At 49.8% G+C, this 20,355-nt stretch overlaps 1 protein-coding gene across 6 annotated transcripts; it reads left to right on the top strand.

Moving 5' to 3' along the window:
• Window positions 1-773: 773 nt before the first annotated feature.
• Window positions 774-19,373, top strand: LOC140681173 (uncharacterized). Of its 6 annotated transcripts, XM_072920586.1 has the most exons (13): window positions 819-890; window positions 2,840-2,893; window positions 7,364-7,434; window positions 8,501-8,560; window positions 8,962-9,021; window positions 9,765-9,824; window positions 10,176-10,256; window positions 14,754-14,834; window positions 15,176-15,235; window positions 15,742-15,825; window positions 16,448-16,507; window positions 17,356-17,505; window positions 18,126-19,373. In XM_072920586.1, exons 3-12 carry the CDS (start codon window positions 7,422-7,424, stop codon window positions 17,472-17,474), a joined length of 678 nt encoding a protein of 225 aa, XP_072776687.1. In that variant the 5' UTR covers window positions 819-890; window positions 2,840-2,893; window positions 7,364-7,421; the 3' UTR covers window positions 17,475-17,505; window positions 18,126-19,373. The 6 variants fall into 6 exon arrangements, with proteins under 6 accessions (XP_072776686.1, XP_072776688.1, XP_072776690.1 ...); XM_072920585.1 differs by lacking the exon at window positions 2,840-2,893 and having other exon boundaries at window positions 774-890; XM_072920587.1 differs by lacking the exons at window positions 2,840-2,893; window positions 9,765-9,824 and having other exon boundaries at window positions 774-890.
• Window positions 19,374-20,355: the final 982 nt, after the last annotated feature.

Here is a 20,355-nt window from a genome sequence, read left to right as displayed (position 1 = left end):
CTTAAATGTCTGTTTTGGAGCCCAAAATGTCTCTAAATTGCTGTTTCTGAGCTCAAAATATCCCTAAATTGCTTTCTTTGAGACTTGGATCTCCCTACTTTATTTTATTTTCTGAGCCAAAAACCTCCCAACAGTGTTCTGGAGCCCCAGAGCCCCCAAAATTGCTGTTTTTTGGCTCCAAAGCTCCTGAAATCACTATATTATTATAGCACTTCTAATGAATATAAAATAATACATATAGCAAATACCTTCATTATTTTATATTCATTAGAAGTGCTATATTATTATAGCACTTCTAATGAATATAAAATAATACATATAGAAAATACCTTCATTATTTTATATTCATTAGAAGTGCTATATTATTACAGCACTTCTAATGAATATAAAACAATACATATAGAAAATACCTTCATTATTTCATATTCATTAGAAGCGCTATAATAATATAGCACTTCTAATGAATATAAAACAATACATCTAGAAAATACCTTCATTATTTTATATTCATTAGAAGTGCTATGTTATCATAGCACTTCTAATGAATATAAAATAATACATATAGAAAATACCTTCATAGAGACATAGAATAAGCACTTTTCCCAGCAGTTCCCAAAATCAGTGTCCCAGAGCCCTGAGGCCCTGAACCAAATCCCGGTGCCCCATTCCCCACCCAGCCCAGGAGCCGAGCCTGGACCGGAGCATTTTCACTTTCATTTTCCAGCTGACCGTGATTTAGGGGAAATGGGTGTGAAGATGGGAAAGGAGGTGCTGGGGGGAGGGAGGGAGCCCGTGGGGGTGGGAAGGGCCGGGCAGGGGGAGATAAAGGGATGAGGAGCCCCCGGTGCTCCAGCCCAGCGCGGAGCTGCTTCCCCCGAGCCCTGTGCCAGGTAAGCGCCGGCCCCTTGCTCCCGAGTTTCCCCAGGCTTGCTCCTTCTGCCCCAGAAATCGATGTTTCTCAGCCCAAAAGCTCCTAAAATCACTGATTTGGAGCTCCAAAGCGTCCTAAATGGGGACTGCAGAGCGCAAAATGGGTTTAATTGGGTTTTTATTGGAGCCCAGAAGCTCTCTAGATAGTTCTTGCTGATCTGAAAATATCCCCAAATCACACGCTGATTCCCAGAGCTCCTGACATGATTTTTTCTCAGCCTTGAACTCCCCAAATCAGGGCTCTGTAGTCCTGTGTGTCCCTAAATTGGTATTCAAGATCCCCAGAGCTCCCTAAATCAGTATTTCTGAACCCAAACGCTGTTTCAAGTCCCAAAATCTCCCCGTGTTGGTGCTTCTGAGCCCCAGTGCTCCTGAAACTTCTGTGTTCTCAGCCATGAAGTTCCCAAATGCTGGTTTTTGAGGCCAGAAGCACCTTGAAATGGTATTGCTGAGTCCCAAAGTATCCTAAATTGCTGCTGTTGAGCCCCAAGTTTCTGGACACTGATTTTTCTGAGCCCCACAGCTCATTAATTTGGTGTTTCTGAGCCCTGAAGCTCCCCAAGTTGCTTTTCCTGACCCACAAAGCTTCCTGAGATCCCTTTCTGAGTACTGCAGTTCCTTAAACATGTGCTTCTGAGCCCAAGAGCTCCCTAAATTGGAATGCTGAGCTGAAAAGCTGCCTAGAGGGGACCTTCTGAGGCCTAAAGTTCCTCAGATCAGTGGTTTTGAGTCAAATGCTCCCTAAATTGGTGTTTCTCAAGCCCAATGCTGCCTAAAATTTGGACTTGTTCAGAGCCCAAAATCTCCCTAAATCAGTGTTTGGGACCCCAGAGCTCCCTAAATCCCTGAGTCCCAAAGCTCCCAAACTCGCAGTTTCTTAGCCCAGATGCTCCTGAATGGGAGTTTCTGATCCCTTAAGAACCCAGAATTGCTTGTTTTGATCTCAGAAGCTGCCGACATAATTTTTTCTGCGGAGCCAACCCCATCCCCAGATGGTTTGGAAGGCTGTGAGTGCTGGTGGGATGCAGTGGAAGGGGAGAGGCTCTGCCAGAGGAGTGTCAGGGAGGATGAGGATGGGAGGTGTGAAGAGCAGCTGGGAGACCCGGAGATCCTCAGCAGGATGTGCAGATGTTAAGTGGACTTGTGTGAGCGAGCAGTGGAGGGGTCAGAAAGGGGGGGACACTGTCTTGGCAGTTCAGGAACTCCCTGACCATCAGGGGGAGTTGGCAGCAGAGCTCTGGGGGCAACCTGGAGGGGTCTCCAGGCCAGTGAGCAGGTTCCCATGGGGAATGGCAACTGGCCTGGCATCCATGGCCAGGCAAAGCAAAGGGCTCCAGCAGCGTGGGGGATCTGGGAAGGATGGCTCAGCAGAGCTCCTGGTGGGTGAACTGGGGGATACTCACAGGGACCTGGTCCCAGGAAGAGCTGGGCAGGGATGTGCCCATCGGTGCCAGGCTGGGCTGTCAGAGCCAGGAAATAGTGGGGAACAGGCACCAAGGGGCAGGAACGAGGCCAGCAGCTGAGCACGGAGCTAAGGCTCCAGAGGAGAAGACTTTAAGGAACCAGGGGTGCTGAACCAGGTGGTGGCAGCTGCAGAGGGTCGCCACCCCCACGGGCTCCTCCCTGCCCCCCAGTGTCGGAATCTGTGGGTATTGGTGATTCCGAGATTGTAGAAAGTCTCTGTCTTTCTGCCCCGTTGCCAAAGCAGAAGCCATAATTAGTCTGTACTGGTTTCAAGGTTGTTTATTCTGTTTATCTCTAACATGTTCTGCTGCCCTGCCGCAGCTCTGTCCTGCAGGGCAGCGTGTGGGGCTCTGCCCTCAGTGGGATGTTACAAACATTATATACCAGAAATTACATGTACTATATTTAAAATAATGTGCCAATATCTATCTTCTACGTTGAACAGTGTGTCCCCAGCCTAAACCAATAGAAAAATGCCAACATCACCAAGAACATGGAGGTAAGGAAGAAGAAGGAGGAAGAACAGGATCAGGCCCACTTTCCTCCATCTTAGAACTCCTGACCCCCCTGTACAAAGTAAAACCCCCCTGTACAGGTGTTAAAACCCCCCTGTACAATACTAAAAAATTTTACCCTCTAATTTGTGACTACTTTTACTATACCATCTAACCCTCTGTGACTGCTTATTCCACCTTCAAAGTTGGTAACTCATTCCATGGTTCAAACTCAAGATCACAGCTGTTTTCAGCTGCTTGCCAGGGTCTAAAATGCTTCTGACCAAGGCCTGGAACCTCTGAAAATGTCTGAGGGACATTTTGAGTTCCGACACCCCAGCACCTCCTTTCTGGGTTTTACAGGGATTTCCCGTAAATGCCTCTCAGAAATCTGATGGGCTGTGCAGGGCAGCCCCTTCCGAGGGCAGGAAGGGTCTCTCCAAGAGCCAGGAGTAAAGCACTCATCTCTGGGGCTCTGGGCTGAGCTGGGCGAGCTCCGGGGTGAAAAGGCAGCTCAGGGCAGGCGGAGCACATGAGGCAGCAGCAAAGCAAGCCAAGAGCAGCCGGGGCTGTGAGAGCAGAGCACAGCCAGGGCAGGGTTTGACCCCTGTGCCAGCACAGCCACACCACACATCCCAGCACAGCGGGGCTGTGGCACTCAGGAGCCCTGCTGGGTCACTGAGGTGGCAGTGCTCCAGCTGTCCTGCAGGTGCCACTGGGATTTCCTCAGGAATAGCGGTGTCTGCAGCAACAAAACCTAAAGCCAGGGAACCTCAGAAAAACGGAAAGCTGGACAAGACAAACGCACATCCAACCAATATGATTAATGCAACGTTCTCCGTTTATTCAAGATAAGGCGGTAGTTTATATAAGCTTCTACATAGTTTACAAAAACAAAGACACTCTGATTGGCAAACCAATATTGTTTACCTTTTCCTTAAAACGGCCTACACCTTACACCATAAAACCTATACTAATTCACACCCAAGCAACCCAGTGGTCCCCACAACACCTTAAGACTATTTCTATCTGCGCCACAAGCTCTGAATTTCTAACTGCGTCAGAGGCTTTGAAGGCCCCACCAGGCCTCAATCTGAGGCCTAGACTGGAGTAGCTCAACTTTCACAATTCATGTCCTCTTTCTCTCAAAAATGCTGCAACAAAAACCAACAACAAGAGCGTGACCCTGCCCAACCAGAAGCGTCTGCACAGCGCAATCTGCACCATTCGCCCCTCTGGGCGAGGCCGGTGGGATCGCTGTGGGCAGCACACAGCAGTGACACCCCCTCCTCACAAGACTTCCCAGGCAGTGACTGTCCCCTGGGCTGGGCTCTGCTGAGGTCCCCAAGTGTCCCCAAGTTCTGCCAGAGGGGCTGAGTGGGGAAAGCACGCTGCTCCCAGGCCATGCTGGGCCTTCACTGGGCTTTGCTGGGTGTGAGGGAGCCCCGCTGCCCTCAGAGCCCCCAGGGCTCTCAGTGTCTTTGCCTCAGCAAGGCCCAGCTGTGCTGCAGAGGGTGGGGACCAGGCAAGAAGGGTTGGAGGGACACCACCAATTAATATTTCATAGAATTCCGTTCAAAGTCCATTGTTCCTTCCCGCCCACAGTCTGCAGACACTAATCCAATTCATAATTAATTCCTACAGTGCAGAGAAAAGCTTGTCAATTCAGGCCTTACTTATTTAATGGTTTTTTTGTCTGATTGCAAAAGTTGTTGCCATGACTCTTGCTACACATGAACTGGGAGAAAAGTAAAAAGTAAATAACATATTGATTAGGCCCAGCCTGGATGCCATGAATGCATTATGGCCAATTGTTTGTTTCTTTGACCTTGGCTGCTCAGAAAAAGTTTTAATCTGAATATATAATGACTAATTATTTCATGGAGTGAGTAGAACTTAATAATGTAAAATACAAAAATACAAAAATTAGAGCTCACCTTTGCACTCCAGACAAAACATAATGGGATTTCAGCACCACTCATACAATCCTCCTGGATTTAACTCAAATTCTGGTGATAATGTTGTATTAGACTCAATGCAGAATTCAAAGTGTCTAATTTATTGGGCCTGTGTTGGCAGACCAGACTCTGTTGGTCTCTGGGCTACAAAGCCATCACTGACAATGCAGAAGAGAGTTTATTCTTTTTATTTCTTTTCTTTTTTTTTCTGGACATACTTTTTCTTTCTCCTCTCTCCCCCCCCACCCCACTTCATTTTCTTTTTCCTTCTCCTCCCTTCTCCTGTCTTTCCCCCTTCCTTTTCTTTTCCCCCTCAAAGCTTCAGCTTTGGCTCAGGATTGCAGATCTGGCCCTGCATGAAATAATTTTCCTATATAAACCAGTTATCAGGGCTCCTTCTCAATATGAGAGAATGATTTGTGTCTGACTGTGAGAAGTGGGGTGAGCCATCCCTGGAAGCACATCCACCTTTCCATGAGTGATCTGAGGTAAATGTCTGTGTCCATCAGTTACCAAAGGCAGAGGCACGTTCAGGACAGCTCCTCATGCACATCATCTCTTCATTGGTACTCTTTGAGAAGCCATCATGCTGTTGCCCTGCTTTCAGGAGAAAACCCCTCAAACTCTGAGCATTTTATGCCATTTATTTGCTTTTCCTCCTTTCAGAGCAGAACAAAATAGGAAAAGGTAGAGGGAGGAAACAGAGCAGGGTTCAGTGCTGGGAAAGCAGCCCTGGTGTTTCCTGTCTGACCTTCAGTCAGCCCCGTGGGCCCTGGGGCTGTGACTTCTCCTGGGTCCCGGCTGGCATTTCTCTATTTCTATCCTCAGTGGAGCTCTTTTCCTCACCCGGGTCTGTCCTCCCCTTGAACACCAGGAAAGCTTTCTGGACATGCAGCAGCTTTTGGCAAAGGGGTTCTTAATTCAGTCCAGCTCCTCCTCTCTCTCTGGAACATGGCCCAGGGCAAAGCAAACAGAAAGTCACCAGGAGCAGACAGCACAGGGAAGTGGAGTGCAGGAAGGAGAGGCAGAGCAGAGCTGTGCCCTGAGCAGACCTCTCCTCACTGCTGAGCAGTCGCTGTTTCTGCCTTCCCCTCGTCACTGCTGCTCTGATGGATGTGCTCAGAAGGGACAGGCGGCTCTGCTGGAAGGGTCAGCAGGGCTCTGCTCTCTGCAGCCAGCTGTGCAGAAGAGGATATTTGGGAAACTTCCCAGTCTGACCCTTCCCGAGGCTCTCTGGCCATCACGCTGCAGCCACCAGAGATGTTCAGTGCTGGGAGCGGAGCCCCTCCACAGCAGCGGCTCCGGTGCCCCAATGGGCCCTGCTGGACTCCCCCACTCCCAAACTCAGCCCCTGAGTCCTCCCTGGTTCCAGCGCAGCTTTCCCAGAGCAGAGTCTCAGCTGTGTGACTCCATAAAGCCATTTATTCCCAGTGCAGTGGCACAGGAACAGCCTGAGCTGCTCCCCCAGTGCGGGAGCCCCTCAGTGTTATCCCCTCACAGTCTGCATGCCCAAGGCTCAAGTCTGGCTCTTCCTCCCAAGCCCTCAGCTCCTGCTGGGTCTCTCGCTGTCCCTTCCCCAGCTGTGCCACCGCTCTTGGTGCCCTTTGTTGTGCTTTGTTGGCTGTTCACAAGCTCTTGTCTCGGGCTCCCACCTGGAGCTCAGCTCAGCTGGCCCAGCCACCTGCACCAGGTGTGTTCACAACCAGGAGGAGGGGAGAGTGGCAGTGAGGTGGTTTCAGTCCTGTCTTGGTTACTCAGCTTCCTGCTCTATTGGGAATTGCTGAGAAAGCAAAGGAATCGTCCCCAAGTCCGGTCTGGTTTGCCCGCGGTGGCACCTGGAAGAGGGATGTTCAGGCTCTCTGTGAGCTCTTCAGTCGTATTTTTTCCTCCTGTCCAGTTGAAGAGGGGGAGTGAGAGAAGTTTGGTGGGCATCAGGCAGCCAAGGCCACTTGTCCTTTCACCATAGATTTCTTCATAGCTGGTCAGGAAAACCTCCAGGATTTGAGTCTGAAGGAATGGAAAATGGTCCCTTTCCTTTATGGAAAATTGTGCTGGGGTTGAACACCAGGTTCTGCACTCTGCAAAAGCAGAAGGTCTTAATTTTGGCCAAGGAAGATGATGTGCGTGTCTGTGAGAATTCTCAGAGCTCCCGGGCAGACAAGATGGGTTAGGGACCAGCTGGGAGTACAACAGAACATCTTATCAACTGTGTTATCTTCTCTAGTGCTGTGCTCACCACAGAGATTTTGCCCCTCTTTCCCCTTGCATTGCAGAGTGAATCCAGAGAAAGGGATACGGGAGACAAGAAACAAGGAGTGAACATCTTGGAAAGAGCTGTATTCTGTTTGGGCAGGGATGCAATGGAAAATCAGTAAATTAAAAATCCCTGAGTAGATCAGGGGTTTGTGTATAAGGGATATATGTGTCCCAAAAAAGCTCTTAATTGCATTTTTTAAATCCCCAAAGTAAAATATCGTAGTCAATCTTTCTCTTTTTCATTTTTCTTTTCCTTTTAAGGTGAATGTAATTGCCACTGAAAAAAAAGAGCTCATCACAGCATAACCAAGAAAGCCAAATGTCGTCCATATGTAAGTGTGGAGTCATGGATCCCATTGCTCTTGTCAGTGGCCACACTTGGGAGCCCTTGGGATGGGATGGGATGGGATGGGATGGGATGGGATGGGATGGGATGGGATGGGATGGGATGGGATGGGATGGGATGGGATGTGTGTCGTGGTTTGACAGGGAAGTGAGTGAGGAGGAGCGTTTTGAAAGGTTTTCATTCTGAATTCAGTGTGTGTGTCTTTTATTAATAAAGATTTTCCCTTTGTTTTTAAGCTTGGGGCTGCTCTGCTCTGTTCCTGATTGCATCTCACAGCATTCAGTTGGGGAAGGTGTATTTTCATGGGGACACTGGCATTGTGCCAGGGTCAAACCATGACATTTCTGGTTCCCTGACCGGGAAATCGAATTCTGGGCAAGTGATAAGATGATAAGATGATGATAAGATGAAAACTGTGAGGTGGGATCAAAGAGGAATAAGAGCAAAGCGTGTATTAGGTTGTAAGGTAGATTGATGGTGAAAAACCAGCTGTGGAGGTTTAGTGTAGGTTATTGTTTTATGTAGAAGTGTGTGAATGTAATTTTGATAACAATTTTGGAAATGTGTGTTCTCAGAGGCAAAGGTTGGATTCTCGTGGTTTGGCAGGGAAGTGAATTTTCTCAGGAAGTTGGGGGTCAAACCGATCAGTGGTCAGGTTTGGATATTGGCACTTGGGGTGACCACTGAAGGCATGGACACGCCTCTGAGAACACATGGGGTTAAAAGCACAGGAGCCCAAGGGAACTTTCTCTTTTTTTCCGGTCATCGCACAGTGCAGACCTCCCCTGCCCGGGAGTTGGGGAGGGGAAGCCATGTGGCCTTAATGAGGTAGGCCGAAGGCCCAAAAGGAGAAGGGGGGTGAGGGAAATGGAACCAGGAAAACCACCACTACAGAACTGAAGGGTGGAGAAACACTGAGATGTCCTGGGCAGCCCCCCTGCGAGAGGAAGAGACAGAGAGCCTGGAGGCACCTGTAGTTCCTTGGGGAAATGTCCTTGTTAAATGTCCTGTTTTTCTTTTTGATTTTATTTGCATGTGTACCTGATGTGCAGTATCTACAGTTGTTAGGAGTGTGGTCGATAAAGTCCTAGAAACTATGTTCGACGATTTAGGTAAGTGTGCTGGATCCCATTGCTCTTGTTTGTGGCCACACTTGGGAACCCTTGGATGGGATGGGATGGGATGGGATGGGATGGGATGGCATGGCATGGCATGGCATGGCATGGCATGGCATGGCATGGCATGGCATGGCATGGCATGTGTTATCCCTGAGAGAAGTGGGGCCAGTGAAGGTCTCTCCCCTGAGCACGTTGCCTGCAGAACCCCTTCCAGAGCACGGTAGCTCCTGGTGGGGCTCTGGGACCCACAGGACCTCTTGGCTCCAGGGCATGCTGCAGGATGTGTTCTGCCCCAGAACCTGCTCAGAGCTGTCCTGCAGTTCCTTGGGGAAAGATCCTTGTTAAATGTCCTGTTTTTCTTTTTGACTTTTTTTGCATGACTACCTGATGTCCAGTATCTGCTGTTAAGGGCGGTGTGGTTGTAAAATACGCAGTAAAGATACTCAATACATACAGTAAGTGATCTGGATGCATTGCTCTTGTCTCTGGCCCTCCTTGGGAACCCTTGGGATGAGATGGGATGGGCTGGGCTGGGCTGGGCTGGGCTGGGATGGGATGGGCTGGGATGGGATGGGATGGGATGGGATGGGATGGGATGGGATGGGATGGGATGGGATGGGATGGGATGTGTTATCCCTGAGAGAAGTGAGGCCAGTGAAGGTCTCTCCCCTGGGCACATTCCCTGCAGAACCCCTTCCAGAGCACAGCAGAGGCCTGGACCTTGGGCTGGGATCAGTTTGGTCAGAGGGGTGACCTCCTTTGGCCAGGGACACGTCCTGCTCTAGCAGGGGGTGTTGCTGAGCAGGGCTTTGAGGGTCAGGCTGTGAATGTGCCAAGGGACAGAGAAGGGACCTGGGAGATCCCTCTCCACTCCCAAGTGTGATGCAGAAGAGTCTCACCCTCTCATGGGTGCCTCTGGTGGGACTGAGGCACCTGTGTGGTGCCCGAGTGCTGTGGCAGCTGAGGCAGCTTCCTGGCCCAGGAGAGCCTCAGTGGGCCCTGAGGGTCAGGAACCCCCCAGCACTGCTGAGGGGCTCCTGGTGCACAGGAGCTCTTGGCTCCTGGGCCAGGTGTGGGATGTGCTCTGCCCCAGAACCTGCTCAGGGCAGTCCTGGAATTCCCTGTGGAAAGATCCTTGTTAAATGTCCTGGCTTTTTTTGTTGTTGTTGTTTTATTTGCACGTGCACCTGATGTCCAGTATCTGCAACTATTAGCTGTTTGGTGGAGAAACTCCTAGAAGCTCTATACAAGGCATTCAGTAAGTGACCTGGATCCCATTGCTCTTGTCTGTGGGCACACTTGGGAACCCTTGGGATGGGATGGGATGGGATGGGATGGGATGGGATGGGATGGGATGGGATGGGATGGGATGGGATGTGTTATCCCTGAGAGAAGTGAGCCTCAGTGGGCCCCGAGGATCAGGAACCCCCCAGCACTGCTGAGGGGCTCCCGATGCACAGGACCTCTTGGCTCCTGGGCCAGATGTGGGATGTTTTCTGCCCCAGAACCTGCTCAGTTCAGTCCTGGCATTGCTTGGAGAAAGATCTTTGTTAAGTGTAATTTTTTTTTTGTTGTTTTTTTTTAATTTTCATGTGTACTTGATGCCAAGTGTCTACATCTGATGACAGTATGGTTCAGAAAGCCAGAGCAAAAGTTTTGAATTGCGTAGAAATGATGCTGGACAAATTAAGTAAGTGTGCTGGATCCCATTGCTCTTGTCTGTGGCCACACTTGGGCACCCTTCCACCTCTAGGGCAGTTTGTTCCATGTATACTGCACTCCCCTCCACGTGAAGGCAAACTGAGGCCTGCATTCTGCTGCCAGAGGAATGGAGAAAAATGCATTGGCAATATCAATAGTGGCGTACCACTTCGCTGCCTTGGACTCCAGCTCGTCCTGGAGTTCCAGCATGTCTGGCACAGCAGCGCTCAGTGGTGGAGTCACTTCATTCAATGCACGGTAGTCCACAGTCAATCTCCATTCTCCTTCAGATTTACGCACAGGCCAGATGGGGCTGTTGAAGGGTGAGTGGGTTTTGCTGACCACCCCTTGGCTCTCCAGCTCTCGGATCATCTTATGGATGGGAACCACAGCATCTTGAGTTGTTCTGTACTGTCAGCGATGCACTGTTGAAGTGGCAACTGGTACCTTTTGCTCTTCTCCCTTCAAAAGTCCTACTGTAGTTGGATTCTCAGACAGTCCCGGCAAGGTGTTCAGTTGCTGGATGCCCTCTGTCGCTACAGCTGCTATCCCAAATGCCCACCTGAGTCCCTTTGGGTCTTTAAAATATCCCCTTCGAAGGTAATCTATGCCCAAAATACATGGGGCCTCTGGGCCAGTCACAATAGGGTGTTTCTTCCACTCATTTCCTGTCAGACTTACATCAGCTTCCACCACGGTAAAGTCCTGTGATCCACCTGTCACACCAGCGATAGAGACAGATTCTGCCCCTACGTGTCTCGATGGAATTAACGTGCATTGTGCACCAGTATCAACCAAAGCCTTATATCTTTGTGGTTCCGATGTGCCAGGCCAGTGAATCCACACAGTCCAAAAACACGGTTTTCCCTCACTTCTACCTGGCTAGAGGCAGGGCCCCTCTAAGCCTGGTTATCCTTCTTGCCTTGGGCGTATGTCTTAGAGGTTCCTTCAAGGGGATCAGACATGTCATCATCATCATCATGCCTGGCAGTTTGGCTGCGGGCAACTGGAGCTGCTCTCCTTTTGGTGGCACTTCCTCTCTGAGTCTTGCCTTCCTTCAATTCATGCACCCGTTGTGCCAGAGCACCAGTAGGTTTTCCGTCCCATCTCCTCATGTTTTCTCCACAGTCACGCAGGAAGAACCACAGCTCAGCTCGTGGGGTGTACCTTCTCTCACCATCTGAGGAACGTCTACGTTGGATACCAGAACCTCTGATCTGTACTGCTGAGATTTGGAGAAGGTCCTCTTTAATCTGCTCCCTGAGTTTCTTGTGATTCTCCTCCATCTTGTCTTCTAATTTCTGCAGACGTGTTTCCACTGCTGCAATTCTGGCATGGGTTGGGCCATGTACAGCATCTGCATATGCTCGGAGTTTCCTTGCCATTTCGAGCACGGTCTCATCCCTCTCATCTTGCTTCATTATTGCTAAAGCAGAAGTGTATTCATGTAGCCCAAACTGTACAAATTTTCACCACATACAGATGTACATGGTACCAAGTCTGGATTCCAAGTTGTTATTTCATCTGAGAAGATAATCTCTGCCACTGCCATTTCTCTGAGGCGTTGGATCCCTTTTTCTACAGTCAGGTTGTCTCAGGTTGGATCCCTTGTTCTACAGTCTTCCACTGGGTCTGCTGCATATAGAGATCGTCTGCACACAGGTGTCTTTGTGCCACTCTGTCCACAGCCCAGAGGCTGTGAGGGTTCGCCCCCTCATCATTCCTTGGTCCATGACATTATCATGTGAGGGATCCCAAATGTCTTGCTTCAGTGCCGTCCAGAATTGTAGCCTCACCTGCAGCATCCTAAAGACGGACCAACCAACTAATTACAGACTCATCAGGTCACCAAGTGTAATCCTTCCTTAGGCCCCGAATGTCCTTTAGGGAAAAGGAGTCAGTACTGGCTTATGAACTAGTGCCTGTTGCTTTGACTCCTGGTTTTATGTCAGGAAGTGTTGAAGGTCCTTTTCCTGCATCATCATCGTCATCATCATCATCATCATCATCATCATCATCACCATCATCATCATCGTCATCATCATCCACTGGTCCATTGGTCTTTTCTGTGCACTTTCCACTTCTCATGCTAGTAGGAACAGCCATAGGTTGAGGCTTGGCTGCTGAGCCTGGTTTAGCTGCTAGCCCAGGCTCACAGTCTGGTTTAGCTGCTAGCCTAGGCTCACTGTCTGGTTTAGCTGCTAGCCCAGGCTCACAGTCTGGTTTAGCTGCTGGCTTTGAGCCGGGGGTGTTTGCTGCAGCCTGAGTGACTGGGATAGCTGCTGATTTATCTCCCTGCCCCCCTTCCTCTGTCTGCTGCCCTACAGTATCTAGCAGGGTGAGATAAGCATATGCCAGGGCCCAGCTCACTGCAATGATCTTTTTCTCCTTAGAGTTATCATGGCACTTCTCTTTCAGGTACTTCGCCACCTCAGCCGGATTCTGAATTTGTTCACTAGGAAAGTCCCAGGCTATAGGGTCAGAAAATTCCTTTAAGATTTGGCCCATATCCTCCCATTTCCCACACCACTCAGGATTTCTCACACCTGGGTCTACTCCTGGGTCAGAGGTCTCATCAGCCCCTCTAGAAATCTCAGCCCTCATGCTAGAGAGACTGCAGACTGTGTAGAGAAAGCTTACTAGATTAAACACCAGGAAGATGGTCTCCTTAACAGTCAGGGGAAACTGAACATTCTCCAATAGGGAGGTAAGAGATTCAGAGGAGAAGAAGGAAAACAAAGGTTGAAAAGCCTCATCCCCTACTTCCCCTCTAACAAACTGGCTGCACAACCATAACCATGAACCATACATTCCAGGAACAGACCTCAGCACCTTTATAAACCCTCTGGAAGCCATGACACCCAAGCCCAGCCCGATGGATATTCTGGTCAGTGCCCCTCTGCTTCAAAAACTACGTATTAGGGACAATACTGGAGCTATTCCTGAATAAGAAAAGAAACCTAGGGACAATAGAAGTATTAAGACCTCAAAGAAACCCCTAGGGATCAGAAACATGCAGGTCTTCACCCCAGGAGACATTATCAATTCAAACAATATGGCTACTAACTGCTCTACAGCAACACAGAGTAATTGGAACCAAAATACAATTAGAACAGGGTTTTTTCCACTCTCTCAAGCTGCACGTTGGGTGCCAATTATTTGTCCTGGTTTAAGGCAAATTTGGGAAAAAACCTCTAAAAAGCACCACCCACAGAAAGCCAACCCACACAGCCCCTCCCCCCAACCGGTTTGGGATGAATTACCTCAGAGAGAAGTGGGAAAATCCCGTTTATTTACACAAGCAAAGCACCCAGCACACAAAATGAACAATAGCAGGTGACAAAACTCCTTCGCCGCTCTGAAGAGATGACAAATTCAAAGGTCTTTCCTGGGAGTGGTTGCTCTGTTATTGGTCCCTCCAGCTCTCCCAAAGGCTGCTGCTGCCCAGAGGAGGCTGTGGGGGCTGCAACGTGCGAGCTCTCGGTGTTTGCCCGGGTCCCGGTCCAGAGCAGGTTCAAATGGATCCACAAAAAGGGAAAGAAAACCAGTCCAGGGAAAACTTGGACTGCTCAGCTAGCTAAAGGAACTAAAAAGCAAAGGAGTGCAGTGTTCAGCCCCGTCCGTGCCCAGACAACACAGAGCAGTTCTGTGTTCCAGCAGATTGTGGAGGAGCGAGTGCAGGCTGAAAACAAAACTCTGTGGTTCTTCTTCTCCCCGCCTTTGGTCTCAGAGCCCGTTTGAAGGCACAGAATGTAATATCCATCATAAACAGAACACACAACTGGGGATACGAGCATCATAAAGTCACCCTAGGACACCATCCTTGGGATGGGATGGGCTGGGATGGGATGGGATGGGATGGGATGGGATGGGATGGGATGGGATGGGATGGGATGGGATGGGACGGGATGGGATGGGATGTGTTATCCCTGAGAGAAGTGAGGCCAGTGAAGGTCTCTCCCCTGGGCACATTCCCTGCAGAACCCCTTCCAGAGCACAGCAGAGGCCTGGACCTTGGGCTGGGATCAGTTTGGTCAGAGGGATGACCTCCTTTGGCCAGGGACACGTCCTACTCTAGCAGGGGGTGTTGCTGAGCAGGGCTTTGAGGGTCAGGCTGTGAATGTGCCAAGGGACAGAGAAGGGACCTGGGAGATCCCTCTCCACTCCCAAGTGTGAGGCAGAAGAGTCTCATCCTCTGGTGGGTGCCTCTGGTGGGACTGAGGCACCTGTGTGGTGCCCGAGTGCTGTGGCAGCTGAGGCAGCTTCCTGGCCCAGGAGAGCCTCAGTGGGCCCTGAGGGTCAGGAACCCCCCAGCACTGCTGAGGGGCTCCTGGTGCACAGGAGCTCTTGGCTCCTGGGCCAGGTGTGGGATGTGCTCTGCCCCAGAACCTGCTCAGGGCAGTCCTGGAGTTTCTTTGGGGAAAGATCCTTGTTAAATGTCCTGTTTTTCTGTGTGATTTTATTTTCATGTGTACCTGATGTGCAGCAACTGTTGCTGATGGCATTCTGGATAAGGAGAACAGAGCAGAGATACTGAAAGTTGCAGAAATGATGTTGGACCTATTAAGTAAGTGTGCTGGATCCCATTGCTCTTGTCTGTGGCCACACTTGGGAACCCTTGGGACAGGATGGGATGGGCTGGGATGGGATGGGCTGGGATGGGATGGGATGGGATGGGAATGTGTTATCCCTGAGAGAAGTGAGCCTCAGGGGGCCCTGAGGGTCAGGAACCCCCCAGCACTGCTGAGGGGCTCCGGGTGCACAGGACCTCTTGGCTCCTGGTCCAGGTGTGGGATGTTTTCTGCCCCAGAACCTGCTCAGGGCAGTCCTTGAGTTCCTTGGGAAAAGATCCTTGTGAAATGTTCTGTTTTCCTTTTTTATTTTATTTGCATGTTACCTGATGTCCAGCATCTTTGGCTGTTAAGGGTGCGGTTGATAAAGTCCTAGAAAACATATTCGACGAATCAAGTAAGTGTGCTGGATCCCGTTGCTTTTGTCTGTGGCCACACTTGGGAACCCTTGGATGGGATGAGATGGGATGGGATGGGATGGGATGGGATGGGATGGGATGGGATGGGATGGGATGGGATGGGATGGGATGGGATGGGATGGGATGGGATGGGATGGGCTGGGATGGGATGGGATGGGATGGGATGGGCTGGGATGGGATGGGATGGGATGGGATGGGATGGGATGGGCTGGGATGGGATGGGATGGGATGGGATGGGATGGGATGGGATGGGAATGTGTTATTCCTGAGAGAAGTGAGCCTCAGGGGGCCCTGAGGGTCAGGAACCCCCCAGCACTGCTGAGGGGCTCCTGGTGCACAGGACCTCTTGGCTCCTGGGCCAGATGTGGGATGTGCTCTGCCCCAGAACCTGCTCAGGGCAGTCCTGGAATTCCCTGTGGAAAGATCCTTGTTAAATGTCCTGGTTTTCTGTTTGATTTTATTTGCTCATGTACCTGATGTCCAGCAACTGCAGCTGATGGTAGTCTGGATAAGAAAAGCAAAACAAAGAAATCCAATGGCATAGCAGACATTTTAATCAAAATATCAAGTAAGTGTGCTGGATCCCATTGCTCTTGTCAGAGGCCATCCTTGGGAACCCTGGGATGGGATGGGATGGGATGGGATGGGATGGGATGGGATGGGATGGGATGGGATGGGATGGGATGGGATGGGATGGGATGGGAAGGAGGCCTGGCCCTTGGGCTGGGATCAGTTTGGCCAGAGGGGTGACCTCCTTTGGCCAGGGACACGTCCTGCTCTAGCAGGGGGTGTTGCTGAGCAGGGCTTTGAGGGTCAGGCTGTGAATGTGCCAAGGGACAGAGAAGGGACCTGGGAGATCCCTCTCCACTCCCAAGTGTGAGGCAGAAGAGTCTCACCCTCTGGTGGGTGCCTCTGGTGGGACTGAGGCACCTGTGTGGTGCCCGAGTGCTGTGGCAGCTGAGGCAGCTTCCTGGCCCAGGAGAGCCTCAGTGGGCCCTGAGGGTCAGGAACCCCCCAGCACTGCTGAGGGGCTCCTGGTGCACAGGAGCTCTTGGCTCCTGGGCCAGGGGTGGGATGTGTTCTGTGCCAGAACCTGCTCAGGGCAGTCCTGGAGTTTCTTTGGGGAAAGATCCTTGTTAAATGTCCTGTTTTTATGTGTGATTTTATTTGCACGTGCACCTGATGTGCAGCAACTTCAGTTGCTAGGAGTGTGGTTGAGAAAATCCTTGCAATTGCATCTGACGAATTAGGTAAGTGTGCTGGGTCCCATTGCTCTTGTCTGTGACCACATTTGGGAACCCTTGGGATGAGATGGGATGGGCTGGGCTGGGCTGGGATGGGATGGGATGGGATGGGATGGGATGGGATGGGATGGGATGGGATGTGTTATCCCTGAGAGAAGTGAGGCCAGTGAAGGTCTCTCCCCTGGGCACATTCCCTGCAGAACCCCTTCCAGAGCACAGCAGAGGCCTGGCCCCTGGGCTGGGGTCAGTTTGGCCAGAGGGATGATGTCCTTTGGCCAGGGACACGTCCTGCTCTAGCAGGGGGTGTTCCTCGCAATTGGTAACAATTTCAAAGACATAGCACATCAATTCTGGGATTTCCTTTCCTTTCTTTGAACACTAAAGGAGGAATCTCAACCTGGGTTTAGGTACAGTGACAAAAGGCAAAAACCTTTCTGCAGGTGAGTGCCAGTCCTTGCCCACACTGCCTGGAAACTAAACCCTGCCAAGCAGGAAGGAGATCCAGAGGTCTGTCATGCATGCGGGCCTGCTGCTGTCAGATGGAGCAATCCCACCTGTCCATAAATTCCCATTTCCAAAGGCCTCCAGCCAGTCCTTTGTTATATTGCCCATCCCTACACAGATTCCCGGGATCCCAGGGTGCAGAGATGTCTCAGCAGTGGGCTTTTTCCAGCCTGGAGAACAGCCTGGAGTAGAGGAAACCAAAAACCAACCAGAAGAAGCCTCAAAAAGAAACCCTCAAGAAGAGACTTTAAAACAGAGGATTTGCTTGTCCTCAGGCAGGATGGGGTCCTCAGGTCTCCCCATCAAGCGAGCAATGTCAGTGTCCCACTGACACCAATCCTTTTCTACAGGAAAGAGAAATGAGGAGGAGACCACAAAAGCTGTGGAATCTAAGACAGATGAAACCCCTCAGGAGCTCGTGGAAGCCTTGCAGGAAGAATTACAGGAGTCCAGGCAGCGTGAGTGTTAGCTCCTCAGAGCAAAGCTGGAGGGGAACCGAGGTGAGCAGGGCCATTGCCAAACAGACTTTTTTGTGCTGGGAGCTCTCTCATTGCCTGATACTTGCCAAGGGTCCCCCCTTGAAGTGCTGTCCCCGTCCCTCTCCCTTTCCCCACCGCCCTTCTCCTGCTCCCCCAGCGCTGGTCCCATGCTGGGGCACATGTGAGCTCAGCCTTGTTTCCCTGGTGAGGATCTGCAGGGAGAGGAGCTTCCCTGGGCAGAGCCTGGATGTGTCTGTGAGAGCAGAGACCTCTGTCAGGGACATGAAACCAGAGCCTTTGGGTATCCTCGTGTCAGAGAGCTTGTCTGCCCCTCAAGGAGGAATCATTAGTGACCCAGTGGCATTCTTCTTTCTTCACAGGAGAGAATGAGGGGGAAAATTCAAGTGCAAAGACAAGGGGACACCTGTCCCCTCAGGGACACGATCAGTGTCCCAGTGATGCTGGTCCTTCCTCTCAGGAAGGACATGGAGCCTGCCAAGTGTCCCCATGGGCAACTGGAGCACAAACATGGCCTTTGTCCCCTGGGAGCTCCTTCTCTGTGAAATCCCATCTCCTTTTCAGTCCATGGTCTAGGAATGCACCATGTAGAAGTTCCATTATAGACCTTTTATCTTTTACAGGAGGTTTGTCCTAAATTATCCGAGAATTTCCTTCCCATATGCCAGAGGCACTCTTCTCTGTCGGAATGGAGGGAATATTTTCCTGCCTGTCCTGAGATGTCCTGATCCCCAGGAGAGCACTGCTTTTAACCTTCATACATGGAGAAAGCTTCCAAGACTTTGAGATTAATTGGGATCTATGAGTGTGCAAAGTAGATAGTAGTATAGATTATCACAGGCTGAAAAACTTAAATTTGGAGTTTTTTAGTATGGAGGTGGATAGGTGTGAAAAATGTAGATTAAATGATTGGCTTTTCACAAATATTAAATTGAATGCTATATGCGTCATGTTGGAAAGTTATTTTGTAGTACTGTATTAATCCCTTTTAGATAGCATGTTAAATATAGTTTTAGGTCATAACATAATGTTAAAATAGAAACTGTGCGATTTAAGATAATTTTTTAACTAGCTCAAGAAAGGGATGAGATAATCAAGAAATTCTTCGCACAGAGGTAACAGCAAGAAGTCACCTAAAAAGTTACTGCCTCTTTATCAGAAAAGACAAACATCCTTCCACCTCCTCTCCATCTTGAAGCAGCCACCAGGATTAAGGGGAAGAAGGTGACAACAACCAGAGAACTTCCTTTGTTTGAGAAGGATTTATGCATCATGTATGAGATATATGAATATGCAACAGGCTGCTACTTTTAAGGGTTAATCCTTTGTTAGCTTAACTGCTAGTCCTTAATTTAATTGTTAATCCTTGTTAGCTTAATTGCCCTAGGAAGGCACCCAGACTTGTCCATATTTCTTTGTTTCTTATTGTCTTTTATTGTCCTAACTCTGATTGTCCAAATTCTTACTAGTCTATTTTTATAACCAGTTGATTACTCTTAAAATTTAAGATTTTAAAACAAGTGATGGGCATTTTTCAGAATAGGAGACAAGATGGTGTATTCTGGGCATTGTCTGATCTTCTTCTTGATCTTCATCTACTCCATTTTCTGCAGTTTTGGGAGCACAGGGTGATTGATTAGAAAGAACCGTAATGCAGGTGTTATGTGGACCAAAAAATAAATAATTATTGGTAGAAAGGTAGAAATAAAGTATGTTCTAAGAATTAATTGGATGAAATAACTTTAAAAGACCTTGAACCTGTGTGTCTTGTGGCTTTTGGCGCCTTCTCTTTGTACGCTAAGTCTGAGATGTAGACGGCGTGCAGAATTTCTGATAAGAGAAAAATAAACAATAACCTGCAGAATTAAAAACCAAGAGTCCCGTCCATCTCTCATTCCTGGCACAGAACTTTTTAGGGGTCTCCCCATCAGGGGGACCCACGAGGGAGGTTTCAACAGACTGGTGCCTCCATGTAAAAGTTTGGGCTCAACAAGAAGAAACTGTGCCAGGAGTCCTTGACAAAAGCCAGAAAAATTCCTCCGGAGGTGAACATCTCGGCGGGTTGGACATTCGGAGAAGCCGCTGGAAGGGGCCGATTCCCGTGACCTGCTGGTCGGAGCAGGGGCTACACCCGAGAGCAGCAGAGCCATTAGGGTCGGGAAAGCTGTCAAGGAATCAGAATGGGGGTTCCCTATCGAAAACTGAGTCGATGTCATTAATAATCTAGAGATATCGATGAGGCAGCATCCAATTCGGGTCCCTAGACAGGAACTGGAAGTTTTGTCATTCTGGGTGAGGGAGGTGTTCCCAAATATCTCTGTGAATGATTATCTGACCTAGATGTGTGGGAAGATGTTAATACAGAACTTTACCATGCCGAGACCCGCAAAGATCAGAAGGCTGCGAGCTGCTCTCAGTCTGCAGAGTTGTTTATGAAGTGATTCACACAGCAAAATGCCAAAAGCCCTCTGTAAAAGCTGTTCTGCAGGCATCCCCCATCTGCAGGGCGCTTCCTTGCAGGAGGAGAGCAGGGACCTGCAGCCTCCACTTCCGAACCTCCACAACCCCCCTACAGCGTCTTGGGAGAACCTGCCCCCCAAATCACAGGAGGAAAGTCTTATCCCTGTGAGTGCAGGCGTGGGGTCATCCCCGGGGCCGGGGGAGGTGGTGCAGAGCTCGAGAGGGACCTCGGGGCACTTCCAAAACCCAAGCAGAGGAGGAGTGTGATAGATGAGTAATGCGATCATTGACTCTCACAATTAACAGACAAATATCATGTATATAGGTTAAGAAAACTTATAGATTTATAGTTCTGTTTTACCCCTCGCGTTGTTATCAAGAGACAGCCGAGGT

The sequence above is a fragment of the Taeniopygia guttata genome, chromosome 32 (assembly GCF_048771995.1).
Source record: "Taeniopygia guttata chromosome 32, bTaeGut7.mat, whole genome shotgun sequence".
NCBI lineage: Eukaryota > Metazoa > Chordata > Aves > Passeriformes > Estrildidae > Taeniopygia > Taeniopygia guttata.
This window is presented reverse-complemented; position numbering and strand designations above follow the sequence as displayed.

Excerpts from the sequence above, each read along its gene's own strand:
- LOC140681173 (XM_072920585.1), top strand. Across the intron at positions 8,561-8,961 it reads AACTATGTTCGACGATTTAG|TATCTGCTGTTAAGGGCGGT; the intron begins GTAAGTGTGCTG and ends CCTGATGTCCAG. Across the intron at positions 15,236-15,741 it reads AAACATATTCGACGAATCAA|CAACTGCAGCTGATGGTAGT; the intron begins GTAAGTGTGCTG and ends CCTGATGTCCAG.